At 40.0% G+C, this 27,136-nt stretch overlaps 1 protein-coding gene and 1 long non-coding RNA gene across 8 annotated transcripts in view; one reads left to right on the top strand and one right to left on the bottom strand.

Moving 5' to 3' along the window:
• LOC109547371 (uncharacterized) overlaps window positions 1-13,788 on the bottom strand; it is a 39,338-nt gene extending 25,550 nt beyond the window's left edge. For 3 of the 7 annotated variants that reach the window (XR_012334018.1, XR_012334017.1, XR_012334002.1), the window contains exons 1-3: window positions 12,683-13,788; window positions 11,065-11,227; window positions 4,297-4,456 (exon numbers count right to left, since the gene is read on the bottom strand). This is a non-coding gene — a long non-coding RNA (uncharacterized lncRNA). The other 4 variants (XR_002173127.3, XR_012334010.1, XR_012334007.1 and 1 more) reach the window with 3 other exon arrangements.
• On the top strand, window positions 5,386-27,136 carry SLC16A4 (solute carrier family 16 member 4). Its single transcript, XM_019919727.3, has 9 exons — window positions 5,386-5,518; window positions 6,726-6,844; window positions 11,101-11,233; window positions 11,959-12,102; window positions 12,280-12,441; window positions 13,720-14,235; window positions 16,139-16,350; window positions 17,419-17,512; window positions 26,976-27,136. Exons 2-9 carry the CDS (start codon window positions 6,758-6,760, stop codon window positions 27,134-27,136), a joined length of 1,509 nt encoding a protein of 502 aa, XP_019775286.1. The 5' UTR covers window positions 5,386-5,518; window positions 6,726-6,757.

Below are 27,136 nucleotides of genomic sequence, written 5' to 3' on the forward strand. Positions count from 1 at the left end.
GCAAGGAAATTATTGATTGGCTACAGCTTAAAGCCTAGTTGGCTGTATGTGGCTGGTTGTCCTTAGGTTTTCATTTCATAACTTTGAGGCATTGACAGGCTTAGGTTTTGGTTTGCTTATGTAGGCCACACAGCACTAGAGCCACCTTAGTCTAATGGCCTCCTGTTGCCTCAGCCAAGTGGCTTGTTAATTTCTCGCATTTGCTACACTACCAGAGGTGTTGATCCAGCTACAGCATGAGGTATTTGCTATGGCACAGACTCTTCCTTGTTTAGCCAACAAGTAATCTAAAGCAATTCTACTATCTCAAATTATCTTACCAAGAAAACCTAGGGACTTCTGTTCTGTAGGTATGGCCTTAGCAAGATCCAGCGATAGTTGCCAGAGAAGCATTGTCTTACCGTGCATTAACAGAGAGAAAAAAGCAAGTAGTGAAAAGGCAAAACGAATAAAGGTTTCAAATAGGAAATAAAGATCTTGATCCGTGATCTCGGGAGAGCTGTCCATCTCAAGATGCTATCTGCTTCTGGAGAGGAACCTCCATAAGCCAATTTTAATTTTAGGTCTCCAGTTGTACAGTTCCAAGAGTCTGGAGGAGCCCTTTTTAACTGGGAGATACGGACCCAAGGTTTAAGGCCCTGAAGTTTGACTGCTGACTTGGTACGGTCCCTTCTAAGGAGGTTCAAGGGTAGTCTTTGTTCTTAGTGATTTCAAATCAGAAGGGTAGGAGAAAACTGGAAATCTTAGTTTGGAGAGTAGCCAGATATTTGAGAAAACTAGAACAATTCAGGATCCAGTCCGGTTTACAGGTATATAACAAAAGCTCAAAGACAGTGAATAGGACTAGAATCTGATATCCACAAGATCGTATTATAATTTTCTACTACAACATAATTTTTTTTTATAATCACCCCCATTTCTATCAAAGATAATCACAGTAAGGCTAATTTGTTTGCAGAATAAGTCTAGTCTCATAAAACTTGGGCTGGTTATTTACAGAGGTGCAGTAGGAAGAGTAATTGACCATATAGGCTCTTTTTAAATCTGTTTTGCTAGGACTTTTCATAAGGGATCTTAGATTGAACTTTTAAAGGCTCTCCAGATTAAGCAGTCAAGTCAAGGATTTGTCATTTCAGACTTCATCTGGAATACCTATAGATTTGGGTGAATTCCTCTCTTCTCAAGGTCCCTAAGATATCCTGAGGTTCTCGGGCCTGCCAGGAAGTGACCTTCCTTACTCACCTGGTAAGGTTTCTTGGAACCCTATAAACAAGATGCCAGGCCAGTTTTTCTTAGGAGCTTTATTGCCTCCATAAAGTCAGCCTTAGTTCCTTAAAACTGTCCGGTCATATCTGATTTTATGCATATTCTCAAATATGACATTCTAGTCAAAGCCTTGGTAATATAACCAAGGCTTCCAATTGTGTCCTGTTATAAGAACATATTCTTATTGGGCTTATATAAATCACTATATTGCCATGAAAATAAGACTACACAACAAATTTCCAAATTCTGGAGGGATCAGGTAGGGAAAAAAACGTTTCACTTTTGTTTACAAAGGTATAATTTACCAAACTGCCTTAAGACAGAAAGGTTTCCTTAAATTTGGAAAACAAAACATTAAGGAATCAGCAGTGTTTCAAAGAAAAAGTTGTAAAAAACATTATAATCATCCTCATCAGTTCATTTAATCATATGTTATTAATTCTTGTTCAGGATGAACCCAGTTTTTTCATTAGCTCTGAAAATTCTTACCCAGTTCACTTTTATGCTCTTAAACTTATCAGAAATCTGTATTCTAGATCTTTCCATGAATCTCTAAAGACAAAGAAGCATTTCTGTGAAAGCATCAGAGTAAAACAATAACTCTCTGCAAATGACAAAAAGACTTTTAATAAAGTCTTTCCATACCTTTCCTTACCCCCAGACACATTCTACTTTCCTTCCTACTTTTCACACAGTTGTTTCCTTTCACCCCTATATTTTAGTAGTTTTAAATTACATATAACGATTAGAATTCGTAACCCTTAGAATCCTTACTTCCTAGTGAAAACTAAGAAGCAAGCAACTGTGGACTGTTACACTAGCATTCTGTGGATTGGCACATTTATAAATACATTTCATAATTTCCAGAAGTATATTCTCCCTCACAGTAAATTTTTCCATATGGCATAAAACACGTTTACCAATAAACCCAAATATCTTTAGTTCCTCTGTAATAAGAAGCCAAAGTAGATAAAATGCCAAAAGTAGATAAATTTGTGTTCAGTAATTAATGTTTCAGTATTTTATCTTACTTGGAAATGATCTAGTCAATGAATATCCATAATTTAACTCAGTAGAACTTTCACCTAGTTTCCAAATCGCCCCCCACATACTTTTGTTTTTGTCCTTCTAATAAGAATCACCTCCCTGAAGTCCACATTTCAAAGAAATGGCTCTAAATACTCGAGATGCAGAACGCTTACATCTCAAAGCTCAAAGGCACAGAAAAAGGATGTAAGTTCCACCAAGAAGAACTCTTTTATTCCCTAAATCCAGATGTTTTATAATATCTGTAAGCCTTCTGAGCTTAATAGAGGAGGTTTTGAGATTGGTAAAAAGGACAGACTTTTCATTGTTTCTAGAGCTGCATTTCTGTTCCTGTCAAAACTCGATTTGTAAGACAAGTAGTTGTTCTTTATTCCTCAAAGAACTGGGTTGCCAACTGAGGCCCAGTGAACCCACCCATCCAACTATATTATCTTCAATTTGCTTCTTTATGTCAGGGAGATTTCCAACTAAGATGAAAATTAAAAGATTCCTATGTTCCAGATTTGGAGCTGTGCATCTTTTGAATGTTTTAGTAAATTCTTCCACAGTGGCCTCAGAATGTTTTTCTTTCCCTCTGGGTACATAATTTCATTTCAGCTTCGTGGAGAAGCCCTTAAAAACAGTTCCTATCAGGCTCTGAATATCAGCTTCCAAAGTAACCAACTTTTTTTTCTTTTTTTTTTTTTGCATTTTGGCCACGCTACGCAGCAAGCGGGATGGCATGTGGGATGGTTCCCCGACCAGGGATTGAGCCCCGGCCTCCACAGTGAAAGCACCAAATCCTAACCACTAGGCCATCAAGGAACTCCCCAGAGTGGCCAACTTCTAACCAGAAAGATCACTAAGAAAATCCTTTTAAATATTTTATTAACACGTTTTAGGTGGGACAAACAGTAACTATTCCTGGCAATACTAAACAAACTTTTCTTTTACTTTTAAACCAAAGGTATCCCTATCAAATGACTCAAAAACAAAACCATAGTTTAACCATGGATGCAAGAGGCATCCCCAAAGAAAGTACAAAAGATATTACTCCCCCAGCCCCAAGATCCAGAGCCATTCCCAAAGATAATCAAAGAAAGACAGACTTAGGGCTTCCCTGGTGGCGCAGTGGTTGAGAGTCCGCCTGCCGATGCAGGGGACACGGGTTCGTGCCCCGGTCCGGGAAGATCCCACATGCCATGGAGCGGCTAGGCCCATGAGCCATGGCCACTGGGCCTGCGCATCCGGAGCCTGTGCTCCGCGACGGGAGAGGCCACAGCAGTGAGAGGCCCGTGTACCGCAAAAAAAAAAAAAAAAAAAAAAAAAAAGAAAGAAAGACAATTCCCCTGGTGGCTGGTGACCCACATTTCTGTCCAGCCATATTTTGGGGGTCCCCAATGTGACAGCTGAGCTGCCTGCACACATAAGAACTGCCAACCTGTGTGCCCTGATGGGCAGAAAGCCAAGCCAAGTTCTCAGGACATAACAAGATAAATGAGAAAGCTATAGCTGTCCCTGGGAGTAAAAAGTCCAAGAACCAGTGGGGACTTAAATGAAAGTTCACAAGCCACCATTCAAAGATCTAATTCTTTTATTTTTTATAATAAATTTTATTTATTTATTTTTGGCTTCATTGGGTCTTCATTGCTACACGCGGGCTTTCTCTAGTTGCGGTGAGTGGGGACTACTCTTCATTGCGGTGCGCGGGCTTCTCATTGTGGTGGCTTCTCTTGTTGCGGAGCATGGGTTCTAGGCACATGGGCTCAGTAGCTGTGGCTCGAGGGCTCTAGAGCACAGGCTCAGTAGTTGTGGCACACGGGCTTGGTTGCGCCGCGGTATGTGGGATCTTCCTGGACCAGGGATCGAACCCATGTCCCCTGCATTGGCAGGCGGATTCTTAACCACTATGCCACCAGGGAAGCCCCCAAAGATCTAATTCTTACAAACATTTTTCTCCTGCCAATCTGAATCTAGAATGGAAGGAACACTGTGAAATTGTACCTTCCTCTCTCAACCAGGCACCACAGGTGGAGGTCCAGGAGAACTGCCTTTGGTAAGAATTCTCACCCTTTATGGGCTTCGGCCAGCTTTCCCGGGATCCCATCAGCAGGCTCTAAAGCAAGTGGAGTGTCCCAGCAGGTGTCATCCTGGTCACCAGAAACTGTAGAGGAGGAAGAATAATTTTCCCTCCACCCTTATTGTAAGGGTTGGCTGGGGTCCCTTTTTCTCTAGGGCACCTCATAAGTGGATAAACTGTGGCTACTGTAGTACAAGGTTGTCTTTGGTAAGGATAGCCTACTTGTTCACCCTTAAAACAAAATTTCATTCACCTGAGACCTCACACAAGACCAGCCCAGTTTAAGTCCAACCCAGTCTGACCCCGGACCCAGGCTGACTCCAGCCAGTTTCTGGACCCAGTCTGGAAGAAGAAAGGCGCAACTAAAGTCTGACAGTTCATACTGCAAAAGCTTGTGGAGCTGGGTGGGAGAGGGACTTACCCACACCTCCAGAGGCAGCTAGAAACCAGCAAGCCAAGGGGCTCAGCAGATACCTATCTCTGGCTGCTCGGGGTCTCCTTCCTTTGTTCCCTCTTCTGACACCAGAACTGTTAAAAGCCAAACTGAGGTATATTAAAAATTTTAAGAGTTTATTTGAACAAAACTGGATTCAAACCGGGCAGTGTCAAACTGGAAGATGTTAGGAGCGCTCCACCAACGGGAGCTCAGGGAGAGGCTTTTATAGAGAGGGCAGAAGCGAAGCAAGGACGTCATTAATGGGCCACAGCTTAATTCCTGACTGGCTGTTTGTGACTGGTCATCCTTAGGTTTCCATTTCATAACCCTGTTTTGATTTTGGTTTGCTAACATAGGCCAACTTGGCATTAGAGCCACCTTAGTGCGACGGCCTCCAGGTTTAATCAGCAACAGTTACCCAAAGGATTTTCTACTTGGTTTACTCTGATGCTTGCTTTTGGGTGGAGGGAGGGCCTAGGATGATGTCAAATTACAGTCTTTCCTCCTCCCCTCAGGAAGTAAAGTCCACTGGCAGGAGTGCCTAAATTGGCTCTAACCCTGGGCTCTCACAATGCTTGCTTGTTTTCACAGGGCAGAAGAATGAAACGCCTTAGAAAAAGAGCAACATTCTGGAAAATTGTATAGTTTCTTTTTCTTCCCAGATTGTCTCAAGTCTGTGGAGGATTCCCTTGCTACACACCACATCAAAGGTAGGATGAAAATGGGACTGTGTGTTGGGGTTGGTCCTCTATAGTGTTTTGAACAACCGGCATCTCTCCCTGCGCGGCCTGCTCACCAGACAGACGGCCATACCACACGCCGTGCCGGCAGATTCTCCTTCCCAGGAAGAAAGAGCCTGCCTGCCTACCTGCCGGTGGCAAATAAAGAATACCGCCCTCTCTCTCAGAGTATCTACATTTTCTCTTTGCTTTTCCTCTCTCTGTATATTTATTTTACTGAACCACTTTTGAGAAGGTAGCAGACTCTATGACACTTCACTCCTGAGCTTCTTAGCACACTCCTCCTAAGAACAAGCACATTCTTCGGCAGAACCACGAGACCACCATCACCCCTAAGAGATCTAACCTGGTCTGCTATACAGTCCTCATTCCAATTTCCCCAACGCAGCTCCTGAAGTCCTTTCCAACTTTTTTCTGGCCTGGGATCCATTCGAGGAACATGTTGTTGTCATGTCTATTTAGTCCATTAGAATATTTTCATTTTAGCAAGTGCTGTGAAAGGGAATTTCCAAACCTGAAGTTCCCCATCCCTTTTTTATTTCTCTAAAGTCAAGAGCTAACCCAGAGGATGGTGCACAGTTTGCCCTAGGATTTGGTTTGCAGACCTGAGGGGAGAATAGTGCAAGGAATGGCCACTCCACAATCAGTGAGGTCAGGCTTTGCGATCAACTCCTTTGCTATTCCTGCCTGAAGTGAACTGAGTGGTCATCTTTCAGAGGCCGTTCAAACTGGTGGAAGAGAGATTTATGTGGTGGCTTTGATGTCCCTCACATCACAGCCTTTTGTTATCTTTTTCTCATTTCTCCCATGGTTCTGCCTGGATCATGATTATGGAATAAACGAGGATAAGGGGACAGTCTAGTCGGGCAGACTTTATATGTAACTAAGGACATACTCCAAGAGAACTGTCAGCTCCCTGTGGACTTCCAGGGGAAGCCAGGCAGCAGACCTCCACAAAAATCCCCCAAATGGTACAAAGCCCTGCTTGTATTTTTGAGGTTGAGATCAGAGAGTCTATAAACTCCAGAGAGTCTGTAAACTTTAGAAATGAGGAGAAATCATCTAGTTTCAGAGGTGGGCTGAAAAAAAATTACAGTACAAGTGGTTTTATACCACAGAGGAAATAAGTTAAGATCATTTTGTCAACTGAGTCAACTCTGTCTTGGATTCGTCACAGGAATCTTCTGCATTTAAAACAAACGAAGCATCATGCTGAAGAGGGAGGGGAAGGTCCGACCCTACACGAAAACCCTGGATGGAGGTTGGGGATGGATGGTTGTGTTTCATTTCTTCCTGGTAAGAATTTACTTTCCCCTTTGCTACTGTCTGAAAGAAGGCTCCCTGAGAAAGGCTCAGAGCAGACTAAGATCACTTATGAAATCCTTGACATTTGAATGGAAAGGGGGTTAGAGCAAGGCCAGGAACTGCCAATGAACCCAAGAGAAAGTTGAAAATGTCCTCCTTGAGTGAAAGCAGAAGCATTCCATCCTGTCTCCCACCCCTCCTTAAACCTACAGAGTGCTCCAGTTACCATCAGCAGCTCTGCCCTCGCTGCATGGCAATTAGGATTTGGGGACAATCGTACATTTAACCATCCCATAAGTAGCACTGGAAACCACTAAAAAGTGCTTTTGCAGGGGTGGGTGGGGAGGGGGTTCCCCAGCTCAGCCCAGCATAGACGTAACCCTGCTGGAAGCATCCTCCGTCTCTCCTAGGGGGCAGGGACTTTTCTTCTGTTCTGCCTGCTGTCTACTTCCCAACCCATCCCCGCCAACCATAACTTATGCTAGAGTTAGGCCCAATGTATATTTCTGACATGTCTGGAAAGGGAGAGGATGATGTGGATTCTGAAACTGGAGCCTGATTTTTCTCCTTCATCCATAAGCAGCTGGACTCCGCACTCTGTTTTTTAATTAACTTCTTTCCTTCCTCCTCCCAGAAGCTCTTGGGGTCGTTATGTGAGGCAGTGGTGATGTGACTCAGCATGCTTATTCTGATGGGACTGGTGAATCCCATCACAGCTATATCCCAAACCACCCTGAGAATGGCACCAGCTCCCCAATTCCTCATAAGTGTTCCCAAGTAAGTTAACTTTGAGATGTATTCACAAAGACACCCTTCCCTCCTGATCCTCCTCCCCAGCCCAGCCCTACAGTAAGAAGCTCCCAGGGAAGGGAGTGCAGGTCCTGGTGACTACTAACTACCCTGAAGCCCACAATGTGGAAATACCACACCTCCTCCCTTATGACAGAGAAGGGGAAAGGAGGGCAAGAAGTCCTCAGCCAGGATATACATAATACAAAACTCCGAACCACAGGACTATTTGTTAAACATTAGCTTGATTACCAAAGAATGTGGAATCTTTTTTTTCCTCCCAGGAGTGTTACTAAAAAGGAAACTAAGGACACCCTAGGTCTGAGAGCCTTCCTGTGACTGGGCCACCTCCCCACATCACAGGCTTTGCAGACCTGGCATTGTTGGTGAGGATCTCTAATTCTCCCACCTTTCTCCCCAATAACTCCTTTTCCTGTATTATCCTCTGAGGATAGGAAGTTATTTGATCAATTTAGTTGCTGGTAAGAAAAGCTGTCTAACAACCAGATTAATAAACAATGTCCCACTTTTTTGGGTGTGATGCTACTTATAAAAGCACACACACAAAAAAAACATTTTGGGTCCTCAAAATGTTAACAGTTAACTCAGGCCAATCACCCACAGTGGTAATGTGGGTACTTAAGATGACAATGCTTTTGTGTCTGCATAAGTTACAAGTCTACTTTTCTATAATAGATGAGCTCCTGAAAAGATGAGTGAAAAACCCAATAACAACATGTTCTTCAGGAGCTCTCTACTTTTTTTAAAAAAATGACTCATATTCTAACTTACCATACTTTATAACTACATATTTGCATGATTGTTTTCTGTATTCAGCCTGTGTCCCAGGACTGAATGTTCCATGAGCACAGGGGCCAAGTCTGTTTGCTCACCACTGTAAGCCCTAGTAAATAGCCTGGAACACAGTAGGCACTCAATATATACCTGTTGACAGATGGGAGGATGGATGGATGGATGACGGGGTAAGGCCATGTACAGTGTCTGATGTGGACTCTGGAACAGGACTGAAACCCATCAACCTTGGTCCAAAACACGAGATGAAATAGTATAATATAGATTTATCTAGTCTGCTTAGTTAACTAAGGGAATATCTGGACCTTGGGGAAAAGATTTTTAATAGCTCTGAGTCAAAACAGAAACAAAGTTGGAAGGTTACAAGTTAAGGGAGGGAGGCAGGGTGGCTAAAAAGGCTATGTCCTTGGCCTTCTTGATATACACAGTGGTAGGCACAGACCCAGTTATTAGAGACAAGTCATATCCACTTACAGCTGCTATGCCCAGACACCAGGGAAAGACCAGAGAGGAAAGGTACTAAACTGGGGGGACCAGTAGCTAGCCAAACTCAGATGGCTAAGAACATAGAGGCCAGCATCGTGTAGATGCCAGCACAGAACCCATGTCCACAGAAAAAGAGGAAGGGTAATTTTACAGAATGATGCCTCATTGTCACATTCCCTGCTCATGAGAGGAGGCAATCACCGCCCTGTATTTTAAACTGAAAGAAACAAGTCTGGGTCATTTAAGGTTCATGTATATTCTCTAGCCTCATTTCCTGATAGGGGTGTGTTTAAGGCACGTTATGATTACAAAGTGCTTGATAAAATGCTTTTTCCATTTTTGAATATATAGCCCTGGTGTCCATAGCATTGTTCACTCTAAATAAGGAAAGTCTTGTAGCTTCTATCAAATCAGAATGGGAAAAAGTACATTAAGGGACTTCCTCCTCACCACCCCATCTTTTGCAACCTTGGAGCACCACCACTGATTCCTAGTCCCTTATTCCAAACAAGAAATAATACTTGTCTGAAGTAAGAGTCTAGCAGAGAGGTTGGAGGGGAAGGCCTTGGTTATTTTATTCAGTAGGTAGAGGCTGAGGGAAGGAGGTTCCTAAGTGGAGGTAGGTCTCTGATTTGGGTGAGTGGGTGGATGGTACTAATCAAGAGAAATGAAAAGGAAGAGTAGGCATGGGATAAGAGAAAGATGAGTTTAGTTTTGGATAAGTTAACCTGAGTTAGAAAGATATGGTAGACATTAATATGAGTCTCGAGCTCTTGGGAGAGCAGAATGGTTACACAAGATAACAAAAACATAGTTAATAGTTTGAGTATTAAGTGCTAAGTATTACTTTACCAGAATTTTCTCAGTCTTCACAGTACTATGAGCTAGGTGACATTTACTTTTCCTCTACTTTATAAAAGAGGAAGCTTAACTTACTTAGTTTGCCCAAGGTCACACCCCTAATAGGAAGCAGAGCCAGGATTCTGGCCGAGGCAGGCTGACTGCAGATGGAACACAGTATTCACAACTACACCATGAGTTCAAGGGTGGTAATTAAAACCTTGAGACTGAATGGTTGTCTATGGGGCAGGTATAAAGTGAGATGACTGCAGAACCACAGGGGGAAATATTCACCAGGTGAACAGAGAAAGAATCAGTGAAAAGAAACCCAGGATCTGTGGTCCTTCCACAATGCATAGCCAGCTTGACAGCAGAGAAAGTGGCCTTGAAACACCAAGGCCACTGAAAAAAAGGAAAGGAAAGGGGCCACTAAGAAGCCCCTGGAGACAAGAGTGAGTACATGTGGCTCCTGGGCTTTGACTGACTGCAGAGCCTGGCTAGGCCTCCCTTCTAGTTCCCCTCAGACCCTTGCTCCTCACTGCCCCCCTTCTAATCAGAATTCCAAGAAACAACTGCTGGTACTCCACTGAAAGAAAACCTGACCTCAAAAGAGGAGCTCCGCCTAGTGGAAGGAATGAGGGTGGTGCGGGCAAAAGGGTTAGATGGGACAGAAAAAAAGGGTGGGGGCACATGACCCAACCGTAAGGTGACCATACATCCTCATTACCCTTGCTGTCCAGGCATCAATTAATAGCACTACTTTTCACTCTCAAAGAGCTTCAACTGGGTGATAAATTATTATGGTTGCCGTATTTATATACCAGGTGAGGGAGGGTACTCAGCTCAAAAGCAGAGTTAAAGCAAAGCTAACCTAAGGACTGACAGAACAATTCTTTTGGATCAACACACATCTCTCACAAAGGTAACTGGAATTAGCTGTTTTTAACAGATGCTACTGTAACAGGATGGTATAGTGGTTGGTCTGGAGTCAGTCTATCTGGGTTCAAGTCTTAGCTCCAGCATCCCCAACTTGAGCAACTTTTAAGCTAAATCTCAATTTTCTGAATTTCTAATACAATATTGACACACCTATTCCATGCCTTTGTAATGAGAATTAAATGAGATGCCTTCATGTAAAGTGATTAGACACTCTAAGTGGACAACCCGCCCCTAAAATTTAAAATGTTACAAAGAGGAACTGGCAAACAGACTGGTAAAATACAGGTTACACAGAGAATCAGAGCCTCCAGCAGTTCCAACCTCCCCTGTAATGGCTTACTCACCACCTGACTTGGACTCTTTGGTCTGCTTTGATTTAGGTAAATGTATTCGTGATGGGGATGACCAAGACTTTTGCAATTTTCTTTGTGGTTTTTCAAGAAGAGTTTGAAGGCACCTCAGAGCAAACTGGTTGGATTGGATCCATCATGTCATCGCTTCGTTTTTCTGCAGGTATAAAGCCATCAATAAGCTTGCTGTCCAAGGAAAAGGACCACCAAAGGGCAATTCCAAGAAGACTCACCTGTCAGTCAATCAAGACTGAAGATTTGCTAAAACTCAGGTTCATTTATCAACATGTAAAGCTGAGAAAAGGACTTGTAGTGTTTAGCCTCCACTTGACTTGGAAAAACTAGACAAATTAGTGCTTAAACAAAGAAAGGTGAAGAATCCAACTATTTAATTCCATGATTCAATTTTCATGCCTTGTTTCTTTCAACAGTGTCTTAATATAGGTCCAGTGAGCCAGTCTCTCAACTGGAATGTCGACCATAAAGCTCTGACCATAAAGCTCTAAAAGACAGAACCAATTCCTCTTCCTTTAGTTCTAGTTGGAGCTAGAACATGGTGTAGATAAATAATTGAACTTTGTTCTAGTCATAGGTCACTAGAGGCAACCTTTTTTTGCAGAGGTTTCATAATGCATTTTCAGCAAGCTTCCTTTCCAAACCTGCTTATTTACAATTTTTTCTTTAAAACAAACAAAAATCAACAAAACTTCTTCCTAAAAGCAAAATAGTGTGGGGCTGGGAATATTAAGAAACTCAATACAGACACCTTTTTGAAGGATACACAAATGTAGAGTCCTCTTATTTCCCTTCAGTTGCCCATTTAAACTGCACACCAGAAGACAAGGGATGCCAGAGCACATTTAACTAGCATTTGTTTCTTTTCCCAAGGTCCCCTAGTTGCTGTTACTTGTGACATAATTGGAGAGAAAACTGCCTCCATTCTTGGGGCTTTCCTTGTTACTGGTGGATATCTGATCAGCAGCTGGGCTACAAGCATTCCCTTTCTTTGTGTGACTATGGGATTTTTACCTGGTGAGTCCATTGTAAAAGTTAAGACTTAAAGAAAAAAATGGAACCAGGAACCTTCCCTTTTACTCTCCATGAGTTCAAAAGACCTACTTATATTATCTCAGGTCCAGGAGAATATCTTGTCCAGTACCAAGCCACTTAATGTGAAAGTGATTCCAAGCTATTATGTTTTTCTTTTAGGTTTGGGTTCTGCTTTCTTGTACCAAGTCGCTGCTGTGGTCACTACCAAATACTTCAAAAAACGATTAGCTCTTTCTACAGCTATTGCCCGTTCAGGGATGGGACTGACATTTCTGTTAGCGCCTTTTACAAAAGTCCTGATAGATCTATATGACTGGACAGGTGAGTCATTCTAAGTTTCTGAACCATCAACTCTGTAAGATTTAATGTTGAGCCCTCTCTATGATGACTACAGAGGAAGTGAGCATGATTCTAAAGTAAAGTATTCTTCCTTGGAGAATATATGGCAAAAGAGACTCTGAACTACTTGCAGGCTTTGCCCGCCATGCAGGCAACTCAGAGTTCACCATAGAGTTCAAGTCTGAGGGGATGGAGGGCAATCTATGCGGCTGGGGAAACACACCTTTGCAGGGAAAGCGGTACTCCTGCGGAAACAAGGATCCTCTACTCAAAGCATTCTCTTCAAATTTTCTCTTTAAGAAAAAAATCTGCATTTAAAAAAGTCTCCTCCATCAGATTCACTAAAATAGACGGAAAAAAACTGAGTGAAAAGAGGATTATGTTCCTTAATACTTAATCTTTTATATACTGTCAACTATAAATTTTCACGAATAAAAACCATTCACTCCACAATTTTCTTCATACCTGAGATAAAACATTTGGATTAAAATAACCTCAAAGTATTGGGGAAAAAAATCTATGTATATGTACATATATGTGAATATATAAGCCTATTCCTATCTACAGAGCAGTTTTGTTGAACTTTTCCTTTCCTGATTAAAAAAACCACCAGTAGTCTCATGGTAAACAAGACCAGCTGACAAATCCGTAAGACAGGATAGCAGAACCTACAGTTAATTCTATCACTAGAAGCAACACACCCAAGTCACAGCTTTGGTCAGGACATGCTGAAGTCAAGCAACTACTAAGCTTCAAAGGCAACACTGGCATGTCTTCTTTCTAGGACATTTAAAACATCACGGGATGACAGGCTATCTCCTCTTCTAAGGCAGTTTCCAAATGATTCCCGTTACCTAATTCTGTATTTTCTGTACCTAAATCTACACCCTCCCTTCAGGATATTTAAAACACACTGTAATTTTCTAACATTTGAAATGACTTCCCCCCACCCCAAACCATTTTTTTCCTTTAGCACAAATAACTCTCCTTCCATGCCCCCTAGTGGCACAGCTTTCCCCTTTTCTATCTGCAAGAACTCCCTGTTTTCACAAGGATACAGCAGTGTGTACGGCTAACAGTTAAGTTAATGGATTTAAATGCTTTCAGCTAAATACAAGGACAAAGCAGTGTTTTCAGGAATTACTGCACTATGACTGAATATTTAGTGGTGGGGCCTCTTCTGAGCCTAAGCATACAGAGTATTGTGAAATGAGAGAGGTAATTTTTAGCTTAACTTCTCAATGTCTCTCTCCTGTTTAGGTGCCCTTATATTATTTGGAGCAATCACATTGCATCTGGTGCCTTCTAGTATGCTCTTGAGACCCACCCATATCAAAAGCGAGAGCAATTCCGATATTAAAGATAAAAGTAGCAGTTTTTCTGCAAGTGGTCCAGAGGCAGCATGTGGGACAGAAACATCATGCCGCAATGAGATACAAGAGTCTGCCATCAGGGACAATACTATGCAGGATGGACAACCTGGTATAAGTTTAACAGTCTCACAAAATCAAAATGAAGAGTTCAACAATGAACCTAACAGGAACAGACTCTTCCAAAACACTAATGAAGAAAGTTATGGGAATAAGACTATTTTGTGGAGCTGCAAACAAAAACTCTTTGATTTTTCTCTTCTTAAGAATCCTTTTTTCTACATATTTACGTGGTCTTTTCTCCTCAGTCAGTTGGCATATTTCATCCCTACCTTTCACCTGGTAGCCAGAGCCAAAACACTGGGGATTAATATCATGGACGCCTCCTACCTCGTTTCTGTAGCTGGTAAGAAAGTCTACTTCAACCTCACCCTCAAAAGGAGAAATGAACTTAATTTCACAAAAATTTATTAAATTTAATTTTTAAAAAGCTTAAGAATAATATTTTTTTTTAAAAAAGAGTTGTGGGAAGGCCAGAAAAGCAAGTTTTTTGAGGCTGGTGGGAGCAGCAGGACTTTCCCTCCAACCTGTCACTGCATCTTGCACACAGGCTCTTCCCTACCAGACAGCGGACCCCAAAGCAAGTCCTATTTTCATATGTCAGTATCTAAGTATTTGTTGGATACCGAACTTTAGAAAGCTGGTTCTCAGTGACAACAGCCATTTTAGCAAGCAAAAACAATCCTAGGTAGGCTGTACAGTTCAGTGGTTGAAAGGATTGGTTCTGGAGCTAGACTTTCCAGGTTCAAGTTTTTGCAGTGTATGACAGTGTGACCTTGGGCAAGATACTTGCCTTCTCTGTGTCTCAATTTCCTTGTAATATATGAATAATAGCATCTACTCTCAGAAGGTTATTAGGATTAAGCAAGTAATGCATGTAGAGTTCAGAATAGTACATGAACTACTGTAAGCATTCAATAATGTTCTAGTAGTATTCGTAGCTAAGAATTTTTCCCCCTTTAACTCAAAGTAAGAGGATAAGATAAATAAGCATACTAAGGCTAGTCATTAATGGGTAGGCTGACATTTAGAATGAAAAAAAAATCATTTTAGTTGAGTACTTATAAAAATGTACGGAAACAGAATGCTTGATCTAGAAGATATGGATTCTTTCAACTGACAAAATAGGGAGTCTAAAAAAATGAAAATGAATGAAATGGAACTGGTTTGCTCTATCTGGAAATTCTCAGTAGCTCAACATTAACTTTTCTCTTGCTAATTTCTGGAAAAGCCTATTTACCAAGCCCTTGCAAAACTGACTGCACCCCATTTCCAACTGCTTCAGTCAAATAAAACTTGTGTACCCAAGAAAAAGATACATAGCTAAACTGACTTTTTTTCCACTAAAGTGTCTGGTAGTATCAATTTAGATCAGATTAGGGCTTTACAGCAGGACCAAAGAACATAATAAAGTTTCAATATGTATCCTAGAAATAACTGTAAAAATATAGAGATGGCAGTATGAATTTTTAATTCCTTTTTGTGGAGCAATTTGTTTGAACCACAGGAGAATTTTAAGTATAAAACAACTGCAGCTCATGCTCCTCTTGGTGAAAATCTCTTTCAGTATTTAACTGCTATATTAACATATAATAGGATAAAGGATAAGAATGTTCTGTTATCATAAAACTAAGTGAAAAATGTTATTCTTAAATTTTATTCAAGTTACACCATAGTTCCAGTGTTCAAGAGATGATGTCCCATTTCCAGACTTTCTACATATTTTCAAGTTAAACATAATAGCCTTTGGAGAAGGACTTAATTACCAAAACCTCATACAATTATAAGTCTCAACATCTGTTTTTTTTCTTCACCATAAGACTTTATTATTTATACTCCAGTCGTCCACCATATGACTTCCCCAGGACACTAACCTGTGGGTTTACTAATCTTCAAGAAATCTCACTTCCTCACCACTTCAAGGGAGGCCTACTGAGCCCAGCGTTCTCTATAACCTGGTATTCCCAGTTTGGTGGTATGAGTTTCCCACACAGTGAGAAAAAATACCTGGTGAGTCCTCTACCCAACTCTGAAGGAGTCTTTCTGGTATTTTATTGATGTGTCTGGAATAGGTAAGTAAATGACAGAATCTATTGATAGACAAATGGAACCGTTTTTTTTTCTCTTATGTCCCAGCCTCAGGATGAAGTCATATTACTTAGGAAAAGATGCCTTATGCATTTACAGTTTTCAAAGGGGCTAGGAAAATGGAATTAGGATTTCATAAGACCTTTTCAATATTGTTCCAGGTATCACTGAGACAGTCAGTCAGATTATCTCCGGATGGGTTGCTGATCAAAACTGGATCAAGAAGTATCATTACCACAAGTCTTACCTCATCCTCTGCGGCATCACTAACCTGCTTGCTCCTTTTGCCACCACATTTCCACTACTTATGACCTATACCATCTTCTTTGCCATTTTCTCCGGTGGTTACCTGGCATTGATACTTCCTGTACTGGTGAGTAGACGTACTCATTAATGTTCTTACACCATTTAGTAAAAGTGTTAACAATCACCTCCCCAAAAGAGAAAACCTATTTTGTATTAATTTTATAATTAAAAACATACTCAGAAACCTTGTAGCTATATCTTATCCAGCTATTCATCTCACCTTGGGGGGGTGGGGCCGGGGGGGGTGAGAGGACTATCCCCCCGTGGGACGTGGGACAGGAAAGAAGAGCAAAATAGGGATCAGAAGGATTCCATTTTGCTTATCAGTCTCCCAGGTTAGACTTCTGTTCACTTCTTTACTTCAGGTCCAGACATTTCTTTGGTTCTAAGACACATCTTGGAAGAGTTCCTTAAAAGAAAAAAGGGCTTCCTGACCAGCACTGGCTTCTCTTTTGTAGAGAGTTCTCTATACTTTAATAAGGACATTGTGTTTTTAACTCCTCTCCATCTTTACCCCAAATTGACATAAAGTCCTAGACCTGAACGGAACTGAGTTATACAAATACTTCTGGGTTTTTCTTGGAACCCCATGGGTTCTTAGAACTAGGTACCCAGTGTGCTGCAACAGAATCCCCCGGAATCTTCTGACCTGATATCAATATTAGCATAAGTGCTGCAGGATCTTATATGAGGCTTAAGCAAAAATCAAACTTTCTAAAGCTGAAATCAACTCCTGTGATATCTGATTTCTTATAAACCAATGGTTGGTATTCAGCCATAGGTGGATTCAATAATACCACTGTCAGCTCCAACTGTAAATACCATTTCCTAACAGAGAAGAGCAGTGAGGTTCAGGGGAAAAAAGTATCCCTGAACCAATTAAAAGATTTTTAAAAAGAAACAAAAACCAACGTTCCTTACTAATAAAATGAAAACACTGTCTGCCTACTGAAATTACTATTCCTTATCTGCCTCAGCTCTTTCATAATATCAGGGTAAAATGCCATCCAAATCACCTCAGAAGTCAACTGTTCACAGTTTCAGATGACATACACAGTATTTGCCCCTCTGTAGGCAAAGGTCTCCACAGAATTTCACCCTCAATATGGCTAACATTGGATTCTAATCCCTGCAGGTTGATCTGTCTGGGAATTCTATGGTACACAGGTTCTTGGGGCTTGCCAGTTTCTTTGCTGGGATGGCTGTCCTTTCTGGACCACCTTTAGCAGGTAACAGCTTACCCACATTCTGAGTAAACTTGAAAAGCAATGAAACAAAATGCTGATCCATGATTAATGGTAACACGTAATGACGTTATCAGGTTAAAAGAAACTGATGATTATCTCTGCTGTTCCTATACCAATGCTCACAACTCCATCACTAATCCAGGAGAATCTCAGGGTTAATTCAACAGATGTGCACTAGGCAGATTCTTACATTCTCTTGGGAGTCTTAGAGCAGGGATTGTGTGTATATCTACTTCTCTGGGGAGACAATCCAGAGTTTTATCAGATGCCCAAAGACCTATGATGGTTAAAAACAAAAACAAACAAAAGCTGTCTTGGATTAAGGCCAGAATCTGTGGAGAGGATATGTGGGGCCACTGGAGAACATTAAATACAAGTAGAGTAAAACTTGGGGGAGTTCTGTTTTTAAGTCAACTTTAAGACTGAAGCATTGTTTTACATTCACTTTTTACCTATTGGGACATTTTGTGCTTGCTGAACATTTAATCTAAGACTATTAAAAGACTGCCTACTCACACAAATTTCTTTAGGAAACAGACTTAAGCTTTAGTATCTTACACTATAGGTTCTCAATATAGTTGAATTACAAATTAGTACAGCATTTCCAATCATCCACAAAAAGGAATTCAGCCTAAAACTTACTTCTGCTTCCCTCAGTCCTGAAGACAGAAAAAGGGTCTGATCTTGTCCCACTATCATTTTTTTAAACTAAGTTTTATAATGACATTAGATTTACACCTCTATGAACTTAAGACTTAAAGGCAAATATCAAAAGTATAAAAACTTAATAAAAGAAATTATTACTGAAGGTAAAACAATGTACCACTATCTGAGTTTCAATTTAGGTATACCTATCTAAAGGAAAAAATTACACAAATACACAACTAAGTCCTTATTTGCATTTATGAACACACCTCTTCCCATGAGCTCTAACTCAGCCAATACTTCGTAACTGGAAAACAGGCTAGAATTTTATAGCCCAGAACTGTTATACAGGGAGTGGTAAAAGACCAAGCACCAGAGGTGGCTAGCAGAGCTACTCTATGGCTAGTATCCAGGTCAGTGAAATACAGAGTTCAAATACAGTTTGCTGATGAATTTTTTTCAATTTTGACCCTTCTTCACTGGCTGTCCTAATGATGCCTTGGAACTTTTCAAGCCTATTAGGCCAAAAGTGTAGGGAAGTAACAAATACCAGGGCACAGAATATCTTATTCAAATGATGAAGGCAAATAACAAAACTACAACATGTTTAGAGATAAATGTTTTTGTATACATTTAAAAATATTTAAAGAGTTCAATGTATGAGAAGACAAAGCAAGTTTTGTGAGGAGTATTACTTAAAAGGAAAAAGCTATAGATGTATGTGTGGGTCTTGAAACCAATTTGTTGGTCATGATCTTTAAAATTTTTTTTTTTTAATAAAAAAGGACCACGAGCAGATTAGAAATCAGAGTGCATCACTTTATTGTGAAACTTATTTCACACGCACACACACCTATGTAACAGAAAACATATGTGATGTAAAACACATTTCTTACTATTAGTGAGTCAAAAAAAAAAAGTTACAAGCCTTTTATTACCCAATATCCATGATACCCTAGCACTGTATGTGAGGATAAAGACAGAGCTCATGGTAGAATTTTTACCTGCTAACTCTGAAAATGTTATTTAGGCAATCATAAATTTCTTAAGTTCTACAAAAAAGTCAAAGGAAGTGATAAGGCTATTGCTGAAAGCTTAAGTACAGGTTTTTAGTCTGGGAGTTGCTCAGAGTATCTTAAACAAGATTATGATAATAATATATAATTCAGTTAAGTTTCCTGCTCTGTACCACGGTTTCTCATTGACTACAATGTAGTGCTAGGCTTCTTGCTGAAGGGAGACTTCGGGAGAGCCCTTGCTGTAGGTCCTTGCTCTGTGAAGTGACAAGAGGGTTTTACAAAGGCCATTAGATTTGTTCCTAACTTCTGACTCCAGCAGCAACTACTAAAGAACATCAGAAATACTGAGCTACAGATCCACTCAACCCTCAACTGGTACAGGCAAGTTACGTTACTGTCTTTAGCTTTAACTAAATCAAAAGGCTTACTGGTTATAAAATATTAAATTCTAAACCAAACTTAGATCTTCCGAACTGTATGAGATCCTCATTTTTTACTTACCTAGACTTGTTATTACCAAATTACAAAAGGTGAAATTCCTATAAAAGATTACAGGCATTTAAAATAAGGAATCTAGCAAACAGTAAAATGTTTCACAATAATCCTCAGTCAAAAGACTAGTTAAAAATGGTACATGAATAATAATTTTCTCCTTCCTGTATGGAAATAAAGAAGAAAAACAAGTTAGTTCTATACAGCATATTTTAAAAATTCAAGGAAAGGGGAATATAAAGCATAGGAAACCCAAGGAATCATATAACCAAGATTTTCTAAAGTTACTTTTTTCTTTAAAAAAATGTAAATAGAGCATATGGGCAAGAAAATTATTTATACATCTTTTGTAATGGTGATTATGATAAGAAATACAGTGGCAACAAAATTCTCCATCAGATCTTGGTTAAAATTGACAGGCATTGAAATAAATAATAGTTTAAAAATTATCCCCCGCCACTCCCCGCAAGTGACCACCCTGCCCGCTCCACCCCACAGCTCTCCCTATTCCTGCCAATACTCAGCAACAAATTCAATTTTAGTTAATAATATGGCCTGCTTCAGACTGGACCAGTTTCAGGGTTTTTCTAGTTTCCTGACCTAGGTGGTCAGTAGACCCAAGGGTAGACCAAATGTCGCTGTTCATCCAAACCCAAATGCTGTTTTTTGCTGGTAGATGGCATCCAGAACTATACACTGACACCAAGATGGAAGCCTTGGAAGGTTGTGGAAAAATAAAAAGTATTAATATTTTTAAAACTTAATATACATTTCTAATAGACCCCTGTTAACAAAAGTACACCTGCAGAAAGCAATCTAAATACAAAAATAGTGCCTTCGGCAAAAAAAACAAGTATACAGTCGTATTCTCCCATGTACAAGACAGCTATAAGTTACTTATGTTAAATTCCTAGTCCTGTACCTGAGGTATTTGACATATGAGCTCAAAATGCTAAGGGCTGTTCAGTTTCATTTAAAAATAAAACCACTTGGGCTTCCCTGGTGGCACAGTGGTTGAGAGTCCGCCTGCCGATGCAGGGGACACGGGTTCGTGCCCCGGTCCGGGAAGATCCCACATGCCACGGAGCGGCTGGGCCCGTGAGCCACGGCCGCTGAGCCTGCGCGTCTGGAGCCTGTGCTCCGCAACGGGAGGGGCCACAACAGTGAGAGGCCCACGTACCGCAAACAAACAAACAAATAAATAAACAAATAAAAATAAAACCACCAACAGCCCATATCAGCTGCCTATAAAACAAAACCACCAAATGTAGTTCCTCTCTCTTCCACATACACCCCCCTTTCCCAACTGATGAGTGCATATATTATGCTAATATTTATTTTAATATAAAAAATTTAAATCACAAATCTCTGAAAACTCCCTTAAAATGCCATAAATAATTTTGTTTTTGTTTTCACCACCAAAAATTTATTTTCCATCCATACAGGTGATTTCCCTTATCCATTTAGCCCTCCCTCCTGCCCCTTCCCCTCTGATAACAACTACCCTATTCTCTGTATCTACATGTCTGTTTGGTTTGGTTTGTTCATTTATTTTGTTTTTGTTTGGTTCACAAATAATTATTTGATTGTAACTCAGTATTCATTCAATAATTATTAAGCAACTTATTAGCACAGAACTCTACTAGCTGCCACATGGACAAAGAGAAGACAAAATTATTTGTTCAATGTTCTTTCATACCTTATTGGATCATGGTACAGCATTCACTCTGTCAGCCACATACACTGCTTAACATTAGGACTTAGTCTAAAATGTCTAAAACTGAGAATTGTTAGAACCTGCATTCTTCTTCCACTTCATTAATTGAAAATTCGGTTGAGCCACTGTAACCCATGTCTCCATTTTCTTACCTTTAAATGAAGGCACCCTAAGCTTTGGTATAATAAAAATGACCTTAAAATATAGTAAAGCTTCACTCAATCAAGCAGATATTTCACAAAAATAATTTTTTTCAATAAATTCAAGGAGAGTTGTTTCTAATGCCAAATAATTATAAGTTGATTGTACTCCAGAATAAGCTAAAGGTAACTAGTTCCTAAAGAAGAAGTACATCTCTCTCTTGCTATTATTATTTTTTTTTTTTTTTTTTTTCGGTACGCGGGCCTCTCACTGTTGTGGCCTCTCCCGTTGCGGAGCACAGGCTCTGGACGCGCAGGCTCAGCGGCCATGGCTCACGGGCCCAGCCGCTCTGCGGCATGTAGGATCTTCCCAGACTGGGGCATGAACCCACGTCCCCTGCATAGGCAGGCAGACTCTCAACCACTGCGCCACCAGGGAAGCCCTCCTGCTATTATTATTCAACCTCACAATTCATCAGAAACACCATGGGGCAAAACTGGTAATTTTGCATTAACTTTTTCCGAGTTTTTTTCTTTTTTATAAATTTATTTATGTAGTTTTATTTATTTTTGGCTGAGTGGGGTCTTCATTGCTGCACATGGGCTTTCTCTAGTTGCAGCAAGCAGGGGCTACTCTTAGTTGCAGTGCGTGGGTTTCTCATTCTCTTATTGCGGAGCATGGGCTCTGGGCACGCGGGCTTCAGTAGTTGTGGCATGCGGGCACAGTAGTTGCGGCGCATGGGCTTAGTTGCTCCGCGGCATGAGGGATCTTCCAGGACCAGGGCTCGAACCCGTGTCCCCTGCATTGGCAGGCGGATTCTTAACCACTGCGCCACCAGGGAAGTCCTGCATTAACTCTTTATCTGCGTTTTTACAAGAAAAGACAATGGCTAAAATGGAAATTCATCCATCTAAGCTTGTCTCTCTGTCCCATGAACACAGACAAGTTCATCTCCTCATGAAATGACAGGTCATTTCCTATCTCTATTACATCCTCATTTCAGATACAATGTTAAACAGATATTCCACCCAGTCCTCACTCCACCTTTTATCAACCATGCCCTCTAGAGTATTATCAGTCATCTTGGCCTATCAGTTGAGAATTTCTCTACGGCCTGAAATTTTATTTGGAAAACAAACACACAAGCAACTCAACCTTTTGGTCTGCTATAAATCCATTTTGGAGATTGGGGATACGGGGGACAAGTAAGAAGGCAGAACAAAGTTTTCTGTCCTTTAGATCCTGAGAAATATATTATACCCTGAAGAGGCAAAAGGAAACAATGTAAATCATTTCTTTATCCAGTGGTTATTTTCCCCATAAGCAACAAAACCTACAGAATTTTACTTTGATACAGCATTCCTAGGATTAATGAATCCCTACAAAAGCATCAAAGATAAATTCCAAATAGCTCTCTATTGTGGTTTAAATAGGAGAAGGGGGAGGTAGTCCTTTCCTTGCAAGGCCAAGGAATCAAGTTTCAAAATCCTAACACAGACCACAATCCTCTTAATAAAACTTACAACACAGAGCCAATACTTATAGCACTACCAGTAAATCTTATGGCAAATTTCTATCATGAGGCCTTTAGAGAGCTCCTGTCTTAAAAGGCACTGAGGTTTATATTTGCTAAACCATGTTTCCCAAGATTTTTCCCTTCATGGTACATACAGGAAATATTTGTACAGCACACCCTAAGTAAAATGACAAGGCTGCTAACAGCCAGTGGGCAGCTCCAGTGACCCCAAGAATGTGAGAAGTTCATTGTCTCTGCACACCTTGGAAGTCTGCCACTATTCTACAGCCTAACAGCTAGAAGCTCTGGTTCAACACCGGCCAGTCACTTACAGAATCCTCAACAACTAATTTGAACTACCATCAAGGAACTTTGGAATTAACGGCCTTCTAGGGGTATTTCAAATCTTAACAAGATGACCAATAATAAACTTAAAGTAGTAATCCTATTGAAAAGGATTCATAAATCAGCTAAAAATCAACTTCTGAGATATCAGATATGAATACTTTTTAGACAAGATGTTAAACTCATTTTTAAACGTGTATGGCTTAACCCATAAAATGATATAGAGTATCGTTTTTAAAATGTTGACATTTAAAAAAATGAATTTAGATTCTATATTAAACATCAAACTTAAAAGATTATTCCAATCCCTTTTTTGTTGACTGTAAGAAAACTGGTTTGCAAAACTGTTTAAGGAAGCTGAGGCCTATCTTCTTAGTTGTTTTAAATTATCACAGGAAACATTATTAGATATTCCTACCCAGAACAAGGGTTACAGCTATAAAGAAGTAATTTGGACAACAACTTTATTGTATGTAAGAATCAACTGGGTGCCACCTAGGAGGAAGTACGCTTAGGAAGCCAATGAATTTGCACAATTAACATGCATCTTAAGTGAATCTGATGCAGGTAGTCTGGAGACACCAAGGAAATGCTTAGAGGGGACTTCAGCTTAGGAAGTCTGCACCAGTAGGCAGCGTACTCCTCAGAATGCTGGCTACATACAGTATTCCTTAGCATGGAGTGGAGGCTCAGATCCATTGCACGCTTTCCTGGACCGTGGCTAGTATTTTCTGCCACTCACAATGCTTTTGCTATGACCACAAAGAAACCCAGTCTTTTGAATGTCAACTTATGCGTGTATTTCCATTTGAAAATGATTAGAATGCAGTGGTTTCTGAACTACCAACAATAACCCTGAAACTGTTTAGGGTTGAAAGTGCATTTGTATACATCTATTTCGTGCTATTATAAAAAAAGTACAAAGACCTAATAAAATCAGATCAAATATACAGTCTTCTTTTTTTTTTTTTGGCTGCACCACGTGGCGTGTAGGATCTTAGCTCCCTGACCAGGGATCGAACCCGCGTTCCGTGCAGTGGAAGTGAGGAGTCCTAACCACAGGACTGCCAGCCAATTCCCTATACAGTCTTATTTTACTTTCAATGGTGGGGAAAGGCTAATTATTCCAACCAAACAGAGATGTTTGGTTAAAGCAGCAAAGCTATGAATTTAACTTACCTAGTAGCCACTTAAATTTAAGCTTGATTATGAAGCTAATATTTTCATAGGACAATTAATTAATAATAGTACACTATAGTCCTGCATCTTACATTTCACCTCATATTTGCTATTATAAATAACATCTTAAAACTAAATACTCAACTGCACATTATTATCGTATGGAATGGCAATTAGATCTTAGAGACAGAATTTTAAAATATACTAATCTCTCAATAATCAAGCATGAATGGGAGAAACAGATTTAAAACAAATTATTTCATTAAACTTTGCATTGGTTATTCCCTGGCAGTCCAGTGGTTAGGACTCAGCGCTCTCACTGCCAGGGGCCCAGGTACAATCCCTGGTTGGGGAACTAAGATTCTGCAAGCTGTGCGACACGACATACATACATACATACATACATGCATACATAAATAAATAAATAAAAACTTTGCATGGAAATACATGGAAACAGTTCTAAAGCATGCTAAGTAATTCCCTGCCCTGGTAAGAAAATACACTAAATATATCTTAATCTTTCACATTTCAGAAACAACATTCTGACTTTAAATGTATGTGAAATGAAAGGCTTATAAGCAGTTTTCTCTTAAACTGTTTTAGTCCCTCCAGGATTTATAAAACAACTCAGTTTCACTATTTTTAGCTTTACCCTCCTGACCTTTCAGCAGCACTATCTACCTCCCTCTCCAAGAATTTGTAGTCTTTTCCTAGAGTGTTACTTCAAATACCCCTGTCTTACAATTCACAGGTTATATATAAACTGGTAAATTGCTATACTAAGGGACGAAGGCAAGAATGACAAAGGATAAGAGGGGGTGCTGCTGCTTTCCACAGTTCCTCCTTCATAGAAATTTCTAGAAAAACTGACAGATTGGTCAACCGTTTCTTAGATATCTAAAGGTCAATCAACATAATACAAAGACTTGTCCCAGTCGGTTTCACTATTTTGCTTAACTCCAAGAAACATTTAATTGAGGTCACTGATCAAACAGTAAAAGCAAGTTAAAGTTAGCTGAATTTAAATAAAACATTCCATTCATTCATTACATTAAGAAAAGGAAACAAAAAGCTAATGAAGCAAACAAACAAAAATTGAAAGTCTCTATCACAGCCAAGTGAGAGAATAAAAAGGAGAGGAGATAGAGACACACAATCAGACCAAAAAAAAGGGGTATACTCTACACATCCAGTGAGAAATCATGTTCCAAGACATAAGTGAAAATCAAAAGATACAATGTAAGCTCCATGCAGACAGATATTTTCATCCATTTTTGTCCATGGGTTTATCCCTAGTAACCAGAACTGTGCTGGCATAGAGTACCAAAATTTTTTGAATAAATGATCAGAATAACATAAGGTTATTCAATAAGGTTTTTCAAGATTTTAAATATAAAAACTTATAAAAGTCGTATTGTAAGTTTGCATCTACAAACATAATATGCATACAATAATCTAGAAAAGACTGTGACTCCCCGAGAGGTCCTGAGCCCTTTTTAGGGAGCCTGAGGTCAAAACTATTTTCATAATAATATTGAGACATTATTTGCCTTTTTCACAGGGTTGACTTTTGCAATAACGTATAAACATTGGTGCCTTGCACAAATATTCTTTGCCACCACAAACTCACACTTTTTTTTAAAAAAAGCGTTTCACCTAAGAAGTTCTAGTATGTGCCATTAGCCAAATGATTTTGAGGACCCTCCCAATTCTTGCTTTTAAAAGAGCACTTTGAGATTTCAGGGGGAATTATCGTCATTGTTTAACCCACTTGGCCAAGTAAGTCATTTCCTTTTCATTTGTTCTCATAACCTCCTGAACCATCCATCCCCTCACAGCCTTTATCGCAGGTGTAATTTATGCGGTTAATACCAAATCCCCACTAAACTATATGGTCTATGAGGGCAGGGACCATGTCTGTTTTGGCTCCTTATCATATCCTCAACACCCAGCACGTTGCTGGGAACACAGTAAGAATTCAAATGTCTGTTCAGTGAAGGAAAAAAAGATAATAATCAGTTCTCACTTTTTTCTTTGGAAAATAGTAATTCACAATACTTTTCTTCATAAGAATAGTGGTCTTCTAATAAAATTCATTGTAAAATGAAATGGTACGTGTTCCTAATTTTCTCCAACTTCCATTACAAGACTGGAGGTGGGCTCTGGGTTCACGATTACTTTTAACCCAAGGTTTAAACCCCTAACTCAGATGGAATTGATTTAACTTCATCAATAGAAAATAAGACAGGTAAGCAGCTTGACTAACTTTCTAATGGGTCACAATACAGACTAGTAAGTACAGGAGGCTCCTTCCTTCAAGGAACGGTTCATGGCTGGGAACTACTAATGGAAAGGTTTGCATCACTAACAGAAATCCTTCCTTCCGTATAGGCTGGTTATATGATTATACCCAGACATACACCGGCTCCTTCTACCTCTCGGGCATATGCTATCTCCTCTCTTCAGTTTCCCTTTTCTTTGTACCATTGGCTGAGAGATGGAAAAACAGTCTGACCAGAAAGAGAGAGGACTGCAATCAAGTGAGAGCTTAA

The sequence above is a fragment of the Tursiops truncatus genome, chromosome 1, assembly GCF_011762595.2.
Source record: "Tursiops truncatus isolate mTurTru1 chromosome 1, mTurTru1.mat.Y, whole genome shotgun sequence".
In the NCBI taxonomy this organism is placed as follows: Eukaryota; Metazoa; Chordata; class Mammalia; order Artiodactyla; family Delphinidae; genus Tursiops; species Tursiops truncatus.

Bases quoted from the DNA above. Each gene is read 5' to 3' on its own strand.
- SLC16A4 (XM_019919727.3), top strand. From the start codon at position 6,758: ATGCTGAAGAGGGAGGGGAAGGTCCGACCCTACACGAAAACCCTGGAT. The intron at 16,351-17,418 runs GTGAGTAGACGT...TAATCCCTGCAG, and splicing joins CATTGATACTTCCTGTACTG to GTTGATCTGTCTGGGAATTC. The intron at 17,513-26,975 runs GTAACAGCTTAC...CCTTCCGTATAG, and splicing joins TTCTGGACCACCTTTAGCAG to GCTGGTTATATGATTATACC.